Raw genomic sequence first — 16532 nt, 5'->3', positions numbered from 1 at the left:
GATGCCATACAACTTCAAGCCCCTGTCCTAACCCTCTAGCAGCCCATCCCAACCGCCTCAACTCTTACCAGCACAGGCACATCCTACGCCGCAGCCGGCGTCGCCCCGGCCTGCGCCGCAGCCTCGGCCGCCATCTTCCGGATCTGCGGCGCCAGCGTGGTTCCCGTGCCCTTGCGCTCCCGCAGCGCGCGCTCCCACCGCGCGCGGTCCCCCACCGGCCGGCCGTGCCCATCCAGCCCCAGCACCTCCATCAGCTCGGGGATCTCGGCGTGGTCGCGCGTCGTCTTCATGCGGTGGCACCACGTCACCGCCTTGTCCTCGCCCTCGCCCTCGGCGGGCCCGCCCTTGCCGTCGAGGCTCGTCCCCGCCGACGGTCGGCCGGTGTCCGGCTGCTGCGGCTGTTGCCGCTGTTGCTGCTGCTTTTGCTGGGGATCCTCCGTTCCGGCGGGCGCTTCCTCGCCTGCCGACGGCGCACTTCCCGTCGCGAAAGCAGCCCGCGGCACGTCGCTCGGCGGCGTCGTCACGGCCGCGCCGCCGCCATCCACCACGGGCTCAAAAAGGAACTCGCCGCCCACCTGCTTGCTGTCGCCGCCCTTGAGCGCCAGCCCGGCGGGGATCTGGCGCAGGCCCTGGGCGACGGAGCGCAGGCTGCTGGCGAGCAGGTGCGTGCGCATGTAGGCGGGCCGCTCGCCGAGCGCGAGCGTGCGCACCATGCCCAGCGCGCCGTACAGCCGGCGGGTGGGGTCGGCGTAGATGGGGAAGGGGCAGCCGGTGGCGGCGGCGTACATTTCGATCAGGGCCGGGTCGCCGCAGCCGATGACCGCGATGGAGGTCGGTATCGGCAGGGCGAGGAGGGCGGCCGGCGTGATGGACTCGGACAGGGTGCGGAGGTACTCTTGGCAGTTCTGGAGCCGGGGCACCCCAGGAGAAAGAGGGGAGGTTAGAGGAATGGGGGGTGAACGGGGAGAAGGGGGAGCAACTTACGCCGCAGTAAAAGTGGCGGACGAAGATCAGGAGCACGCGCCGGGCGGCGTGCGGGCCGGTGTAGAGGCTGCGGAAGGTGTGTGACTTGCCGTGGCGGTCCAGCACGGCGTAGTTGTCGATCTGGCGGATGGTCTCGGGCGTGGGCAGGTCGTGGTTGGTGTCGACGGCGCCGTCGAAGTCGACCGGGTTGACGTCATTGTCATTGTCGGGCTGCGGTGCGCTTGATGGCGCGGACTCGGCCGCAGTCGCCGTTGCCGTTGCCGAAGGAGGCGGGGCAGTGGTTTGGCCCTCGCTGTTGACTGGCCGGGACGGCCCCGTCCCGCTCTGGGTTTCCGGCGGCGATGCCATTGCGCTTGTGCCGACGGTCGCCAATGCCAAGGGTTGAACGTGAGAAACACAAGCGAGGGTTCGGTGAACTATTTACGTGAAAACTCAGGGAGGGAGGGAGAACGACGACGGGATCTTGGCAAATGCAAATCGAGCAGACCGGCTGCAGGAAGGTGGGGGTGATTCAAGACGTCATGAAGTTGTCACTACCTATTTGCAACTCGCAGTAGAGTTCAACAGTTGTTTCGGCGCTATGTGTAAGCTAAGCAAAGGAAAAAAGGGGTAAAAACGGGGAGGAAAAAGGAAATCACAGACAAGACAAAAAGGACACCGGGCTCCTTGAGACGGGAGCTGTTAGATCTTCGCTCCTCTCGTGCACACTGCAGATGTTCCGTGCGAAATACGGAATACGGACCTATGGTTGCTGTGTAAACGCCGCTGACGTTTTCCTGCGTGGCCGGTTTCACTTCGGGGGGTTTCCGGTCAGGTTAACCCACTTTCACTAAGGTTTACGGAATGCAACCTAGTGTTGCAGGGCCCACTATGTGGTCCGTGCACTCCAGACAGCTTCCCATTTGGGTCATCCTGCATGCAAACCAGGAACTTTCTCTCCCCTTTTCTCCTGTGTTACGCGGATTGAATACACCACATTCGCCATACCGTTATCCAGTTGCCCAATGGCCTGCGAGACCTACACAGCAGAAAGAAGCACAGAGCAGCGGGAAGTCAGCGGGAAGTTGCTCATTACACCACAGCATTTGCACGCTGTCACGAAACTAGCTGTTCACTAAGAGATAGGGAATGATCAGTAAAACACACAAAATCTGAACTGCATTGATGAAATGAAAGAAAACATAGAGGAAAAAGAAAAAAAAAAAAAAATCCTAAAAGATGGCTTAAGTCGAATATCCAATCACGCTGATTACTGCAGTCCCTTTCACTTCCATGTTCCATCACTTGTTTACACGCCAATGCCGAGTCCGAGTCCGAGGACCGTTTTCTTTCTAAATATTCCGAAGCCATTTGTCTCTTAGCTGTGAGACTTCTTGCAACTCCGCTAGGCTGGCTAACAACGGATTGTGACCAGACGCTGCCGTCTTGTCAACCGGTTTTGCCCCAGTAGTAACTTGATCAATTGATGCCTTGCTCGATTTCCTTTTCCTCGTAATCCGTAAAAATGGTCCCATGAACGCCATACAATGTCTATTTTCAATGGCACAGCCAGTCATCCCGCCCGTTTGGCAACAATCACATGTTCTGAACCTGCCACTCCCGGCTCACGGTGATACCAGACGCGTTGGGCTCGTGGGGCCCGTCGGCCGCGTCGGCCCCGTCGACACTCTCGGGATGGCTGACAGCCGAGTGCTGCTGCATGCCGACGAGCGTGATGGCGTCGTCGGACTCGAGCCGCTCGAACTGGCGCGTGTAGAGGCCCTTGATGGTGCTGCGGGACCGGTCCCGCCCGGAGTCTGCCAGTCTGCTGCCGCCGCCGCCGCCGCCACCGCTGCTGCCGTGACCCTGATTCCCACCCGCGTGCTTGCCGCTCGTCCCGCTCCGCGCCGTCAGGCGGTCCCGGATGCCTGCGCATGCGCCGGCGGGGGCGAGCCGGGCGAGGGCGGGCTTGATGGTCGGCAGGCAGGCGTTGACGATGCCCAGGGTGGGCTCCAGCACTGTGTAGATGGTGCCCGGGACCACGGTGTAGGTCATGTCGTTGAGGTCCCAGTTCAGCAGCCAGAGGATGCGCAGCAGCGACACGATGCAGATGCTGAGGTAGGGGAAGGCATCGTCAGTCAGGGCCGGCTGGCAACTTCCCTCCCAGGGCAGGGAAAAATCGAAGAGTTGGAGCACGAAGGAAGTATGGACTACTCACAAGGCGCCCAGGCTGAACATGCCGATGACGCCCAGCCGCTTGGGCAGCGACATGCGCAGACCGAACAGCATCGGCATGGGTAAGGCGACGACGAAGACGTCGATGACCAGGTTGGTGATGCCGGCGACCAGGTAGGCCGTGTTCTGCCCGTCGCAGCTGCCGGCGATGGACTTGTCCCAGTTGTACTGCACCGGCTTGCAGAGCAGGAAGGTTTCGAGCAGCACCGAGGTGAAGTAGCAGATCGTCACGGCCATGGTGACGTAGCAGGTAACGATGAAGCGTTGGTCCGGGAAGAGGCTCACGTAAAGCGACAGGATGGAGATCTTGACGCAGGTGTTGGCGGCTGCCCAGAGGAGTTGGCCGGGGACGAAGAGCTGGCTGAGCGCATGCTCCTCGACCCGGCCGTGCCGTCGGCCGCCTATCTCAGCGTGATCTCGCAGTCGCCGGCGGTGGCGTTCGAGCGGCCGGCGGGGGCCAGCGGCGGTGGCGAGGGCCCGGCCCCGGGCAAGTTCGTGTCGATCGGCGCGCTGCTGTCGCATCCGCTGTCGCGGGGCAGCGTGCACATCGCGAGCGGTGTCCCGCTGGCGGACCCGGCGATCGACCCGGGGTATCTGAGCAACCCGCTGGACGAGGAAGTGCTGGCGCACCACCTGCTGCACATCCTCACGATAGCGGCGTCGCCGCCGCTGGCGTCGCTGCTGCGCCTGGCACCCGACGACGGCGCGGAGCCGGAGCCGTTGCCGGACCTCGAAACGGCCAAGGCGCGGCTCCGCGCGGCCGTCAATTCAATGTGGCATCCGGCAGGCAGCTGCGCGATGGCGGCGCGGGAGCTGGGCGGGGTCGTGGATGGGGCGACGCTGCGGGTGTTCGGGACGGCGAACGTGCGGGTGTTCGGGACGGCGAACGTGCGGGTGGTGGACGCGAGCGCGGTGCCGCTGGTCACCACGGCGAATTTGCAGGCGACGGTGTACGCCTTCGCGGAGCGGGCGGCAGATATCATCAAGGGAGACCTCGGGGGGGGGGGGGGGGGGGTGAGATATGACTTGAGGGGGGAGAAGGGGGGTTCGATTCGGGGAAGAATGAAGGTAAGCAAGCGAATTCGGTTTGCGGGACCTAGACAGCGAGCTCGATCTGGGGCAATTGGGCAGCGGACAATGAAAGGACGAGATAACTCATAATTCAAACGAAATAAACCATGAAGGAGCAGTTGTCGGGCTGTGTCTCGTCAATGCATGAGCCTGGAACTAGTCAGCGCCCGTCAGCGAACTTCTGCACAGGCACAAAATCCCTCCACAAGTTGGGCCAACGTAAAAAGAATGACTGTATATTCTGCTTCGGCCTGTCTGGCTGTCTGCAATCATCGCGGCAAAGCCAACACACTGCCCAGAAACGAGTGGCTGCCGGCAGTGTTGGACAAAGAACCAGAGTCGAGGGCGCCCCAAAAGCCGGAGCACCCCGTGTCCCTGAAGTCAAGTGAAGTGAAGCGAGCGCGCCTGCATCAGCGGCGTTGAAACGAGCGACTTCTTCTAAAACCCCTCCCCCTCCTTCGCTGCTAAGACTGTCCGTCCTCCGAGTTCCCAGGCACAGCAGAACAGCAAGGCCCTGCCTATCCAGCGAGGAATCACCGGCTTTCCCCACTGCCCGCCTGCCTGCCAATCTGTAGCCAATTGACTCTCGGGGGTGTGCCATGTCGTCGAATAAAACAGCTTAATAGGTAATTCTGCGCGACCCGCCAGCCGCCCAAAAGCCCCCAAGCTCTGCGCGGTGCTGACAACGCCAGGCCTGGAGGGAAACTGCCTAGGCGACGCTTACGGCCTGGGATGCGGCCGACGGCTGCCGAGCAAGCCTCTGGTCGGCGGGGAGGTGTGCTCTTGAGGGAGCATCTGCGCTCCCATCGCTTCCTGCAGCTGCGGGCGCGCCGGACTCTTGCAGGTTGGGAGATCGTCTGCTCGACCGAGGCCCCGGCGAAAGAGGAAGGCAGGCAGCTGCTCCTAGGATCTGGCCCCGTGTGCCTGCTTCTCTGCTGTCCTTCGGTTTGCATCAAACAAACCGGCAACAACTCAGCCCCGTGAACACACCGCTCAGTCGAACCCAGACCCGATCTGACTAGCAAAAGCGGTGCTGATGCTCTTCTCGTCATCGTCGATCCGCCGTCCGAACCCGTTGCCGAGTCCCATGCGCTTGTCGTGCTCGACGTACTGCTTCAGACGGTCGTCCTGCGTATATGAGGTCGGCCGCGCGGCGCTGACTGTCTCGCTAAGGCCGGCGCCGAGGCTGGCTCCTCCTTGACCAACGCCCTTGCCGCCAATGACGCTGGCGCTCGCGTCGGTGAACTCGCTGTTGGCGATGCTCTCGCCCGCGATGCTCTCGGCGCCGCGGCCGCGGCCCTTGGCCCCGGGACGGCCACCCCCGCCCACACCCGGCAATCCTGGCCACTGATCGGGGTGGAAGTTGGAGAACATGTGCGGATAGGCCGAGCTCAACCCGGCGCCGCCCAAGGCGGAGCTGTGGATCGACGATACATCGTCGGGGATGTACGAAAGCATAGAGCCCGTCTCGTAGTCCCTGGCCGACCCGTTCATGCCGCCGCCGCCGTATCGGCCGTTGGGGTAGCCACCCGCCGCGTGCGTCTGCTGACCGTAACGCGGAGGGCGGAAGGACGTCTTGGGTTTGCTGAACTGCAAGAGCGACGTCTGCAGGTTGGTGAGAGGGCCCTCGACCAAGCACTTGTGGTCTTTGAAATGAACCAGGAGATGGTGCCACAGCTCGTGCTTGGAGAGAACCTTGGGATTTCCAATGATGACGAGACCGTACTTTGCGCGCGTGAGCGCAACGTTGAGACGGCGAGGATCCGACAGGAAACCAATCCCCTGGTTGTCGTTGGACCGAACACAAGACAGCACGATATAATCTTTCTCCCGGCCCTGGAACGCGTCCACCGACGCGACCTCAACCTCCTTGTAGTCCTCCTTCCGGCACGTGCCCGTGTTCTGCATCGTGCTGACGATGTAGCTCCGCTGGCCCTCGTACGGCGTGATGACGCCTATGTCGGTCGGTTTCACTCCTGCCTTGAAGAATCGCGTGACAACCTTCTCGACGTTGGCCGCCTCGGTGCGGTTGAGGTAGGAGGTTCCCGATGCCGAGATCTCCTCGTTGCCCATGTTCGCCCAGAACATCATGGGCATCTCGGCAACTGGCCACGGGAAGTCCACGTCCTTCCTCAGCCGCTCCGCGTCCGTGACACCGTTCTGCAGCGAGCCGTCGTAGAACATGTTGGACGGGAACTCGGAGAGGCAGGGATGCATCCGGTACTGCACCTTCAGCCGGATCGGCGTCAGGTTCAGCTTGACCAGCCTCTCAAAGAGGGACTGGTTGAGGCCAGCCTTGGCTGCCTTCTTGTTCATGATGACGGGGCCGAGCTGCTTGTGGTCGCCGACCAGCACCACCTGCTTGGATCCGAGCACGAGCGGGATCATGCACTCGGGCTCGGCCGACTGGGTAGATTCGTCAATCAACACGTTCCGGAACTTCATCTTAGCAAGTCGCGGATCGCCGGCTCCCACGCAAGTGCAGCAGACGACATCTGCGTTGTTGAGAATCTCGCGCTCGGCAGCGCGCGTCAGTTGCCTGAACTTCTTTTCATCCTGCGACTGCAACCCGCCTTGGCTGTTCTTCAGCGCCATCCACTTGCCGAGCTCCGTGTTGGCAGCATTCATGCGGACCTGCTCGTGCAGGGACAGGAAGCTGACCGAGGACTCGACGTCTTCGCGGGATTTGGCGGTCAGGCGGACGACTTTCAGGCCGGTGCGGTGGATCCGCTCGCACAGCTGGTCGACGGCGACGTTGGAGGGCGCGCAGACGAGCACCTGACTGTTGTTCATCTTGGCCAGATGGTAGATGATGGTGGCCGACGTGACCGTCTTGCCAGTGCCCGGAGGACCCTGGATCAGACTGAGCGGCGTCGACAGCACCGTCTTGATGGCCGTGATCTGGCTGTGATTCAGCTCCGGCAGGCCGGGGGCGTGGAACTTCTTAGGCATCGGTGTCTTCATGGGCACCAATGCGACTTCGTGGCCGAGTAGCTTGTGGAAGATGTAGCCCGAGACGCTCATCTCGTCAACCGCAAACGTCTTCATGGCGAGCTGCATGCGGTCATACGAGGTGGCCTTCCAAACATAGTCGGCCGAGAAATTGGTGGTGACGTCGGTCGGCACTGCCTTGTCGTTGCCCGACTTCCGCAGCTCAAGGTGAACCTCGTCGTTCTGGTTGTTGGGGATCTTGGTGACATAGCCGACGCCCTCCCACGGCGGGCGGAGGTCGCCCTTGTACTTCAGCCTCATCTCGTCGCCCACCGCCAGCTTGACATCGCCCGACTCGATCTTGGGCAGGACGAAGATGGCCACATGCTTGTTCTCCAACCCGTAATCCCACTTGACCTGGAGGTTGTCCTCCGATTGCGCCTCCTTGAGCTTCTTGTCGTAATCCGACTCCATCTTGACGAGCGGGCCAAAGATGTTCTGGTAGTGGTAGGGGTCGTCGTACTTGAGCAGCACGGGATGCGGATCGTCGTCAACGCTCGCGCGCTTTTCCAGGTCGGCGACGGTGGCCCCAGGCGCCACTTTCCACATCTCCTCAAGCTTGGCGATCATGGGCGGGGTGAGATGTCGAGCGCGAAGCTGCTCGGCGTCGGTGGGCGGCTGGACGAGCCAATTCAGAAAGGTCCGGTTTTCAATGAGCGGCTGCCATCTTGAAATGTCCCAGCTCATGTCCTTGGTCGAGGTGCTTGCCGCGCAAGGCTGCCGGCAGAGGAGGACTACCACGGTGTCGGATTTGGCCGGGATGAAGCCGAGCGTAAACACGTTCTTGATCCCGCAGTTGTAGCACTCGAGAACGGTGTCGCCCAGCGATGATTGGGGGTGAAGCTGGACTTCTTTATGGCGAGCTCGCACGAGGTGGTTGACAATGTGCGAGGAGCTCGAGTTCCCGCGAGCGCTGCAGAACCACTTGTTGCAGGTGAGGCATTTGACAACGCTTGCGGGGGAATGAATGCCGCAATAGCTGTCGGAGCCAGTCAGCAACATTTCTTGACGATGCGGAGGGCAAGACGCTAGCTACTCACGCGCAAGCGTGGGCTGGAAGCTCCTTCTCCTCTTCGGGGCCGTTCAGTTTGAGGCCCTTCATGCCGTCGACCTGGACGCTGGACAGACTCTCGTCGTCGTCGTCGAAGACCTCGGTCTCGTTGTCTTCGTCATCTTGGCGGCGTCTCGCACTGCCGAGACCAGCGTCCGCACCACGGCCTCCGAGGACGCCGTACAGCAGGTTGTCGTCCGGGTCGATGTTCGAGAGCTCGTCGGAGCCGCCGGCCTTGATGGCCGCCGCGGAGTCGGAAACGAGATGGTTTCCAAGGTGGGTGAAAGCGCCCTCCATGTTGAAGAAGCAGAACAGGGCCCGTGGCCGCTAGAACACGGACCGAATTGTTAGTTCAAAGAGGAATCGACGGGGTTGCGCGGTATTGGCGGAACGAATGCGCGACAGAGGGATGGAAGCTGACCTGAAGAGTCACCACAGTCCAAAAGGTAAGCCGACTCTGGATGTCAGCAAGGCACGACGCAGTCAGTACCCGACCTTAGGTAGTTCGAGAGTTGGTTGTTGCACTGCGCTGCTTTCGTGCTGGTGTATCAGGAAAGAGCTGGGAAGAAAAAAAGAGTTGAAAGCGTGGCGCGCGGGACGGCCATCACATCATCACTGGTGGAGGTCGAAGCGGCCGTAACCTCGCGTTTCCGTGGCTACGTTGAGGATTGTGCGTTGTTGAGTCAAATCGGCCGTAGTATTCTGTGCGTCGCGGTATGTTGCGATTTTTTGGCGGCAGTGTGGCATGCTGCGGTCGACGAGTTGACGCTGAATGTGGAAAGTGGCGGAGAAGGCGGCATGCCGCTGCGGCGACCAGGGCCCCACAGGTCCTGTGTCCGAACTTTTTTCCCCCTAGGCGGGGTCGGAGAGCGCTTCATGCTGAGCGCGGATTACGGATGTAATGTATTCTGTATGTACTGTACAGTACGTACGGGCACTTGGTGTAGTGTACTCCTGAGGAAAGCTCCACTTTTAGTGTATTCCGTAGGCAGGTACGGAATACCCAACAGGAGGCGGCCTTGCAGGGGTATTTTTGCCTAGACCTAGAGTACGGAGCATTCCGTTCAAGCTGTGACAAAAGACTGCAATCTGTGAGCACAACGAAGACCAGAAGCTGTCGCTATTATGAGAGGTAAAGACATGATTCTGGACCTAGTTCGGAGTAACGTAATTGGCTAACAACTTATTTTGGGGCAAATTGCAAACTTAGCAGAACCTAAGCCATGTCACGCGAAGTATGTAGAAACTAGAAAGCAATTTCAATACTTTCGTAGGTATCCGTACCTACTTAATCTGCGTCTCCAAGGCGTTGAGCTATGGTTCATGAGACATTCTCCCTCCATCGAGTGAGGCAAAGCATTCAAAACTAAAATATCGCTACTTCAAGTGCTGGAGTTGGCACTCGCAAGTACAAATACAGTTGAGAAGCAAAATCACACCGGCCTTTTCAGATGCCCCTCGATAGCAGCGTCCCCCTATTTCGCCCAAAAGACCTTGAAATCCCTTTCTCACCTCCTATTCATCATGAAGACGAAGCCAACCTAGCATGGGTTTGTACGAAATGCCAGAATGCTGATGCGATTGGCGCACAGTGAATGGTCGAAATAACGTACCCTAACATTGAATTGCAGAAAAATATAGAGAAATGGAAACACTAACTCCCCAGTTGCAGAGCAAGGCTCCCAAAACTTCGGGTGACGAAGCATATTCCATGTTGCCCAAGGAGGTTGGATAACGGATCAAAACATTGACGAAGCGCCTATTGAAATTAGAAATGACTCAACTCTGGGAGGAGGTAGCCAAGTGCCATCCCTTCTCGCTCTCACATGCCTAGACCTCGACAGGCACCTGCCTACGGGGAATCTATGACGAAGACCTGGGCCTGGCTCCGACCCGCCCAATTAAGATGGTTGGCGATAAAGGCCGGTGAGTGCTCCGGCTTTAGGCTATAAGCCATCATAGCATGTCCGAGCCGACCGGTACGCTCGGGGTAGCTGAACGGCACGGGGTAGATGGAGTCTGTGCTCTCCAAAGTTGTTTACCAAATTGACACCATGCGGAAGGGCAAGGAGGGGGCTAATTTGAAGCGCACGATCGTCGAGAGCCGCATCGAAATTCTAGAAGCAGGGCGATGAAGTACCGTTTTGTTCGGCTCCTGGGAGTCCCGGATAGTTCTCCGGCGCGTCTATCACCTGCATGAGGAACAAAAGGTTCGCCAACCAAAAATATGCACCAAATGCTGCTCTTTTTTTGATGTCAGCAGGCCAGATCTCCTCGGTTCCGACGCGCAGTCAGTCCCACGCGACGGAGTTGACGAGAATTCTGGACGCCTGGGTATGAACAACGTAGCCCAGATCGGGCTCGTAGCAGATCCGCCAGGTCATGGCGTGGCGCGGAAGGCGGCTACCCATCTGCTCACTCAACGGGGCCTGCTTGGCAAGGTTCGCAAAGGACACTTTGACGCCGGCCGGGACCAGGGCACCAAAACTACAGCGAGCGATGGCTTGTTGACACAGCGAGTCGTTGTGCGACCATGTGCTGATAGCCTGATGATCCGTTTCCGAAGACTATGAACGTGTCTTGTTGGTTCCGGCGCCGGGTAGGAAGAGGGAGCCAATCGCAAGTTACACCGCCCAGAGAATGAAACAAGAACACGGGCTTGATGAGTAAATCTGTAACTCGGCCGTGGCATAGAGGGGGAAGATGGCGTCCCAAGCGTCCGAAGCCTCAGTGGAAGCGAGCCAGAAGCACCCTCATCGAACGAGGGACAGGGCACATTCAGCGCTGTCAGGAACTCCTGTAGCTTGGCGACGGAACTGACACTGGCTGTGGTTGGATCTGAGATCCCTATAACAGAGATGGACAGGGGTATAGGGGACTGGAGGGTTTAACGGCAGAGGATGACGCACGTAGGTATTCGAAGTGGTTGTCAAGGAAGCTAGCTGTGAATATGGACTAGTATGTCGCTTGTTGATAGCCAAATCTACTCGGTTGGATAGGAACGAACAAGGTCTTTGACCGTTACCACAGTTTCTCAATGTCCCCGCACACCTTCCAACCTAGAAAGAAAAGGGAAGGGATGCAAGCTCAGCTCATCAATGGCTCCAGCAGGCACCTTCTGATTAGACGCGGGAGCATGCGAAGTGCCCCTACATTCACCTCAGCGGCAGGCCTGGAAGTCGTCACGCCAAAGCCAACTCCGCGGACAGTGTTCATGGAGAACGTGATAGACACAGTACTCGCCTGGCACGCCACGCCGCTCAGCTCTCATATACCCACACGCCAGCCAGCGGTGTTAAACCCTGGGAACAGAACACTCCACCGCTAGAGCCATACCTTTCCAAGATGAAGCCCGTGGAATCTCCTCCAAGACATTCTCCAGATCAACCTCGAGTGGGTCGCTTTGGTTCTGCTCCGGCGGCAACATCGAGCTGTCATCTGCCCAGGGAGATCTCCGATTTGACTCCCTACCAACGGACCAGGCGCTACGCCGCTACAAATCCGAACCTTTAGGCTTCCGGGGATAAATGAATAATCTTGGTGCGCCTGGATAATTCGTGTGAACGATGTAGAGTGGGCGACGTCTTCTGGCCTCCGTAGCGGGCGCCGTTTGCGATCGTTACGGAGAAGGGCCCCCCGATTCGGCAACACGAGCGCTGGATCTTGTATGTACGTTACGGCAAAACATCGGGTCAGCTTTACACAGCTCGCGCCGCCGCAGCTGAGTCAGCAACCGAACAGCAGTCTGCAACGCCAGAGAATTTTGTGCACGTGCGATTCGCCGTCACTCTGCTCTGAACAACATCGTCCGGTTTGTTGACCTCTCCAAAAATGATTGTATGTGTTGATTCGCTCAACGAGGTTGAAGGATATATCACTGATGTTCTTCATAGCGCAAAACAGCTCGCCAAAGGCGGGATTACCTCTATCGCCGAGCCCTTCTCCTGCGCGATGCCGAAGTCGCGGAAAAGCGGGCGAAGCTGAGAGCAGCGCTGGCCTCTGGCAAGCCTCTCGATCCCCAGATCGCCAATGACAAGCAGCTGCGCAAGGACTACGACTACGACGTGTCCCGGGATATCGCCCAGGACGAGTCTCTCGACATCGACGATGAATACTCGGAGCTCTCCGGCGTCGTTGGTATGAGTGCCCCCGTCGCACGTTTGCTACGCGGATGTATGCGGCCGTCCACTTTCTGACATTGGTACAGACCCGAGGGTACTGGTGACAACATCTCGAGACCCTAGCTCCCGGTTGATGTCGTTCTCCAAAGAGGTTCGCCTGCTGTTCCCGACCGCGATTCGGCTCAACCGAGGAAACCTCGTTCTCCCAGACCTCGTCCGGTCAGCTCAGAGCGAGCGCCTCAGCGACGTTGTCCTCCTCCACGAGCACCGCGGAACGCCCACGGCGATTACTATCAGCCACTTCCCCCACGGGCCTACGTTGATGGCCTCGCTGCACAACGTAGTATTGCGAGCCGACATCCCTCGGTCGATAAAGGGGACCGTCAGCGAGAGCTACCCGCATCTCATCTTTGAGAACTTCAAGACCCCGCTCGGCCTCCGGATAGTCAAGATCCTGAAGCACCTGTTTCCCCCGCGGGATCCGACCGCCAGCAAGACGGCCGGCAACCGGGTCATCACGTTTGTGAACCAGGACGACTGTATCGAAGTGCGCCACCATGTGTACGTGAGGACGAGCTACAACTCGGTCGAGCTGAGCGAGGTCGGCCCGCGGTTCACCATGCGCCCGTTCTCTATCACCATGGGCACTCTGGAGAACAAGGATGCGGACGTCGAATGGCATCTGAGCCAGTACACACGCACTAGCAGGAAGAAGAACTACTTCTGAGGCCCTGTCGGAGAGGATATTTCATCCCAATATATGCTCTCCGGGGCTGTTGTGGAATCGGCCACAGTCTGACCTACTGGTTGACCGCCACATGCAGTCGGAGCACATCATGTCGACGTGAGCGATCCGCTATGACGCAGGATGCGTGACCAGACACGCCAGCTCCGTCATGCTGAACGGGCTGCCGTAGATTGCGTCTCAGAGACAACGGCGATGCGACGGCAATGGGAGGGCTGTCGATGACGGCAAAGCTCAAGCCCGCTTCGGTTCAGCTTGGTGATGATGTCGACCGGACGAGCTTAAAGCGCGGTTGGGTGAGCAGCAAGGGAGCAAGCAAGTGCAGCGTCCTGTGGCGCTAGTATTGGCAGGAGAGGATGTTCGGGTGGTGAAGCAGGCTGCTGGCATATTACATGCTAGGCTTACTTCTGCCTATTCCTATGGGCGACCATTCAGGGGCGGGACACGCGACGCGAACAGAGATGGTTCCCGCCGCCGGGAGGTGCAGGACCCATCCTCTGTACCGAGGGTGGGGGAGGCAATCTGTCTGTTTAGGGAGTCTAGGACAGCTGGGCCAGGGGCATCGAGGCGCGCTGTGCTGGTATTAGTCGATCAACTACTACTGCCAATAAACGATGGCCTAATTGCTCCCAGGTCAAATCTCTCGCCCAGAGGATGGAGAGAAGGTACGGAGTACCTGCCATCCGATGCTCCTGACAGCGCCTGACACCGCTGGTGGATGAGAGTGACGTTGATACCTGGACAAATCGTCTCGAGATGTCGTGCCCTTGCGAGCATTTCTTCTGGAGCGAGCCGTCGATGTTGTGCGTTGTGCGTAAGACGTCGCATGGATAATAGCTCTCTTCGTACACTACCTAGGTAGCTCAAGGTAGGGAATACGGATACGGATCTGGACGCTCCATTCTTGAGAGAGGCCATGGAAACTGTCAAATCCGCACTAGTGGCCAAGCCTCCCGCCCCCACGCTGCTTAAATAGCAGCACAACCTGGAAAAGAGCGGACGGATGCCGGGGTGGATCGCTGCTTGGCGGACCCACTAAATGTTTCTGCAACTGCGCAGCCACAGCGAACGAACGTCAGCCCGGCCCTTCGGCGAGGCGGAGCATCTCGCCCAGCAACCTGGAAAGGGTAATTTCGCCAAAATCCGCTGCCTACACTACCTGAGGCATTGGTCTCCTTCTTTTTCCAGTCTTGCAATTAACAACAACTGCGCGCGTCGCTATCATCAGACAATTCGTGAAAATCGATTGTCGATTGAGAGCGCGGAAATTGGGTCGACAAAACCAAAGGAAACGAGCCAGGGCCGTCGAACTCAGCTGTCATGTCCTACAACCCCTACAATCAGGGGCCGACCGCCGAGTCCGGCTATGGCTACGGCCAGACGGTGAGTTTTTCCCCCGGGTCGCGCCGGTAACTCAGGGTTCTCTCCGCCGAGCGCAGGCATGACGGCTATGTGTTTCAATTCGGTCTTGACAGAGGGCTGACGCGGGCGACGCGGCAGGATCAGCATGAGATGCAGCCCTACGGGCAGTCATACGGGCAGCAGTCATACGGGTCGCCTCAGCATCAATATGGCCAGCAATACGGCCAGGAGCAGCCCTACGGATCAGCGCAGCCTCAACAAGAACAACAGTACGGGTCGCTGGGACCACAGCGGGGGGGCGCGAACGTGCTGTCGCAGAGTGACTTCCTGAAGCGCGTGTCGGCCATCCGCCAGGAGATCCAGAGCCTGAAGGTCAACATCCAGAATGTCGCGACGTTGCACGGGCAAACACTTGCCAGCACCGACAACGCGGCGCGGCAGCAGCTCGACGACCTGGTGGCGGCGACGCAGCTGAAGAACACGAGCATCCGCAGCCAGATCCAGGAGCTCAAGGCCGACACGGAGCGTACAACCGACGGCTCCTTTTCGGTCAAGAAGTCGCAGTTCGAGAGCCTCAACAACTTTTTCAAGGACACGATCCAACAGTTCCTGGAAGAGGAGAGCCAGTACAAGGAGCGCTACCGCCAGCAGATCGCCCGCCAGTACCGTATCGTCAACCCCGATGCTACCGAGGAGCAGGTGCAGCAGGCGATGGACGCGGACTGGCGCGATGAGGGCATCTTCCAGGCCGCAGTACGTTTTTCTTTTCCATTCCTCCACCTCTCTGTCCGCTATCTTTGCTCTTCCAACATCACCCGATTTACTAACATTTTACTTCCACAAAAAAAAGCTGCGCACCAACCGCTCGGGCCACGCGTCGGCCGTGCTGGGCAACGTGCGCGCGCGCCACAACGACATGCTCAAGATCGAAAAGTCCATCATGGAGCTGCTGGAGCTGCTCGAGATCCTCAACCAGCAGGTGGTCCAGCAGGGGCAGGTGATCCAGAACATCGACGACAAGGCGCAGGACACCAACACGCACCTCAACGACGCCACCATCCAGCTCAACAAGGGCGTCGAGCACGCCCGCCGCGCCCGCAAGCTCAAGTGGTGGTGCTTCGGCATCTGTGTCGCCATCATCATCATCGTCGCCCTCATCGTCGGCTTGTACGTCGGCCTGAACAAGGCCTCGCAGAAGGCTTCTTCTTCTTAATGAAGGCTGTGCGTTGAGACGACATTTCTGCATGGGTGCTGTTTGTACATTGGGGGTGTTTGGTGGTGGTTGTGGGGCCCAAGTTGGTTGGTTGGTTTGAGCTGAGCAGACATACCGAGGGTCTACCACCATCTTTGCAGTCTCAAATCGCGGATGCTTCGGAGAAGGGAAAGAGGGCAACGAGCCCGCCCCTACGTCCAACGGTTCCTTTCCTTTGTGTCTTAGTTACCTTCTTTGATGCTTGGCCAGCTGCACGGGAGTGGCTGGTGTGAGTAAGTCGGCCCACCTACACTAGCTGGTGTTATACTTCTTTGGGGACCTAGGTATAGGGGGTGGGGATTGGCTTTTGGCTGTTGGGGCTTGGTTCAGATTTGCCTTGAGGTTGGTTTGAAGCGGCAGAGCAAGGCAGAAGGGGCCCCTTGCGGTCCTGCCAGTCTTTGAACGGCCGACAGTGGTTGTGTATGACGGCTAGCGCACATACGTTACTCGACATCCAGTAGTTAATGATTCCCTCTTCGTTGGTCGATCCGGGTTTTATAGATCCTTCTTTCATCCTTTTCGAATCCGATGGGGAGACCATGTGGCGGGGGGAGGAGAGAGTGAGAGGGTCAATGGAAAGGGGCATTGACTGGTCGTACCCTTGCACTCGATGAGCGCCTGTTGCCAAACAGGAGGCGTCACAAACTCCTCTGCTTACGCTGGCCACTTCTCGACTTCCCAATCATGGCATTACTTAGGTACTCGGCCGGAACTACGCCTCCCGGTCAAGTCTGGGACGAG

At 58.9% G+C, this 16532-nt stretch overlaps 5 protein-coding genes across 5 annotated transcripts; 2 read left to right on the top strand and 3 right to left on the bottom strand.

Annotated features, from left to right (window-relative positions):
• Positions 1-161: 161 nt before the first annotated feature.
• THITE_14178 (uncharacterized protein) lies at positions 162-1173 on the bottom strand (the record flags this gene model as incomplete). The annotated part of the gene is made up of 2 exons (XM_003649804.1): positions 162-905; positions 985-1173. Coding segments are annotated over 2 exons (933 nt in total), but the record flags the coding sequence as incomplete, so codon positions are not given.
• A 1269-nt stretch (positions 1174-2442) lies between these two features.
• Positions 2443-9056, bottom strand: THITE_130005 (uncharacterized protein; the record flags this gene model as incomplete). The annotated part of the gene is made up of 8 exons (XM_003649803.1): positions 8733-9056; positions 8301-8638; positions 7134-8239; positions 5273-5915; positions 4994-5204; positions 3182-3948; positions 2593-3076; positions 2443-2514 (listed from the first exon to the last, which is right to left on the bottom strand). Exons 2-8 carry the CDS (start codon positions 8606-8608, stop codon positions 2443-2445), a joined length of 3591 nt encoding a protein of 1196 aa, XP_003649851.1. The 5' UTR covers positions 8609-8638; positions 8733-9056.
• Positions 9057-10602: 1546 nt separating this feature from the next.
• On the bottom strand, positions 10603-11527 carry THITE_2126015 (uncharacterized protein; the record flags this gene model as incomplete). The annotated part of the gene is made up of 2 exons (XM_003649802.1): positions 10603-10878; positions 11465-11527. 2 exons carry the CDS (start codon positions 11525-11527, stop codon positions 10603-10605), a joined length of 339 nt encoding a protein of 112 aa, XP_003649850.1.
• A 522-nt stretch (positions 11528-12049) lies between these two features.
• THITE_2108893 (uncharacterized protein) lies at positions 12050-13464 on the top strand. The gene is made up of 3 exons (XM_003649801.1): positions 12050-12148; positions 12205-12448; positions 12519-13464. The coding sequence occupies exons 1-3, from the start codon at positions 12143-12145 to the stop codon at positions 13157-13159; spliced, it is 891 nt and encodes a 296-aa protein (XP_003649849.1). The 5' UTR covers positions 12050-12142; the 3' UTR covers positions 13160-13464.
• Positions 13465-14183: 719 nt separating this feature from the next.
• THITE_2108891 (uncharacterized protein) lies at positions 14184-15912 on the top strand. Its single transcript, XM_003649800.1, has 3 exons — positions 14184-14560; positions 14678-15292; positions 15390-15912. Exons 1-3 carry the CDS (start codon positions 14498-14500, stop codon positions 15750-15752), a joined length of 1041 nt encoding a protein of 346 aa, XP_003649848.1. The 5' UTR covers positions 14184-14497; the 3' UTR covers positions 15753-15912.
• The last annotated feature ends 620 nt before the right edge of the window (positions 15913-16532 follow it).

This window comes from Thermothielavioides terrestris, chromosome 1, assembly GCF_000226115.1.
Source record: "Thermothielavioides terrestris NRRL 8126 chromosome 1, complete sequence".
NCBI classification, from domain to species: Eukaryota; Fungi; Ascomycota; class Sordariomycetes; order Sordariales; family Chaetomiaceae; genus Thermothielavioides; species Thermothielavioides terrestris.
The sequence above is the reverse complement of the archived record's forward strand: the minus strand, read 5'-3'. Positions and strand labels throughout refer to the sequence as shown.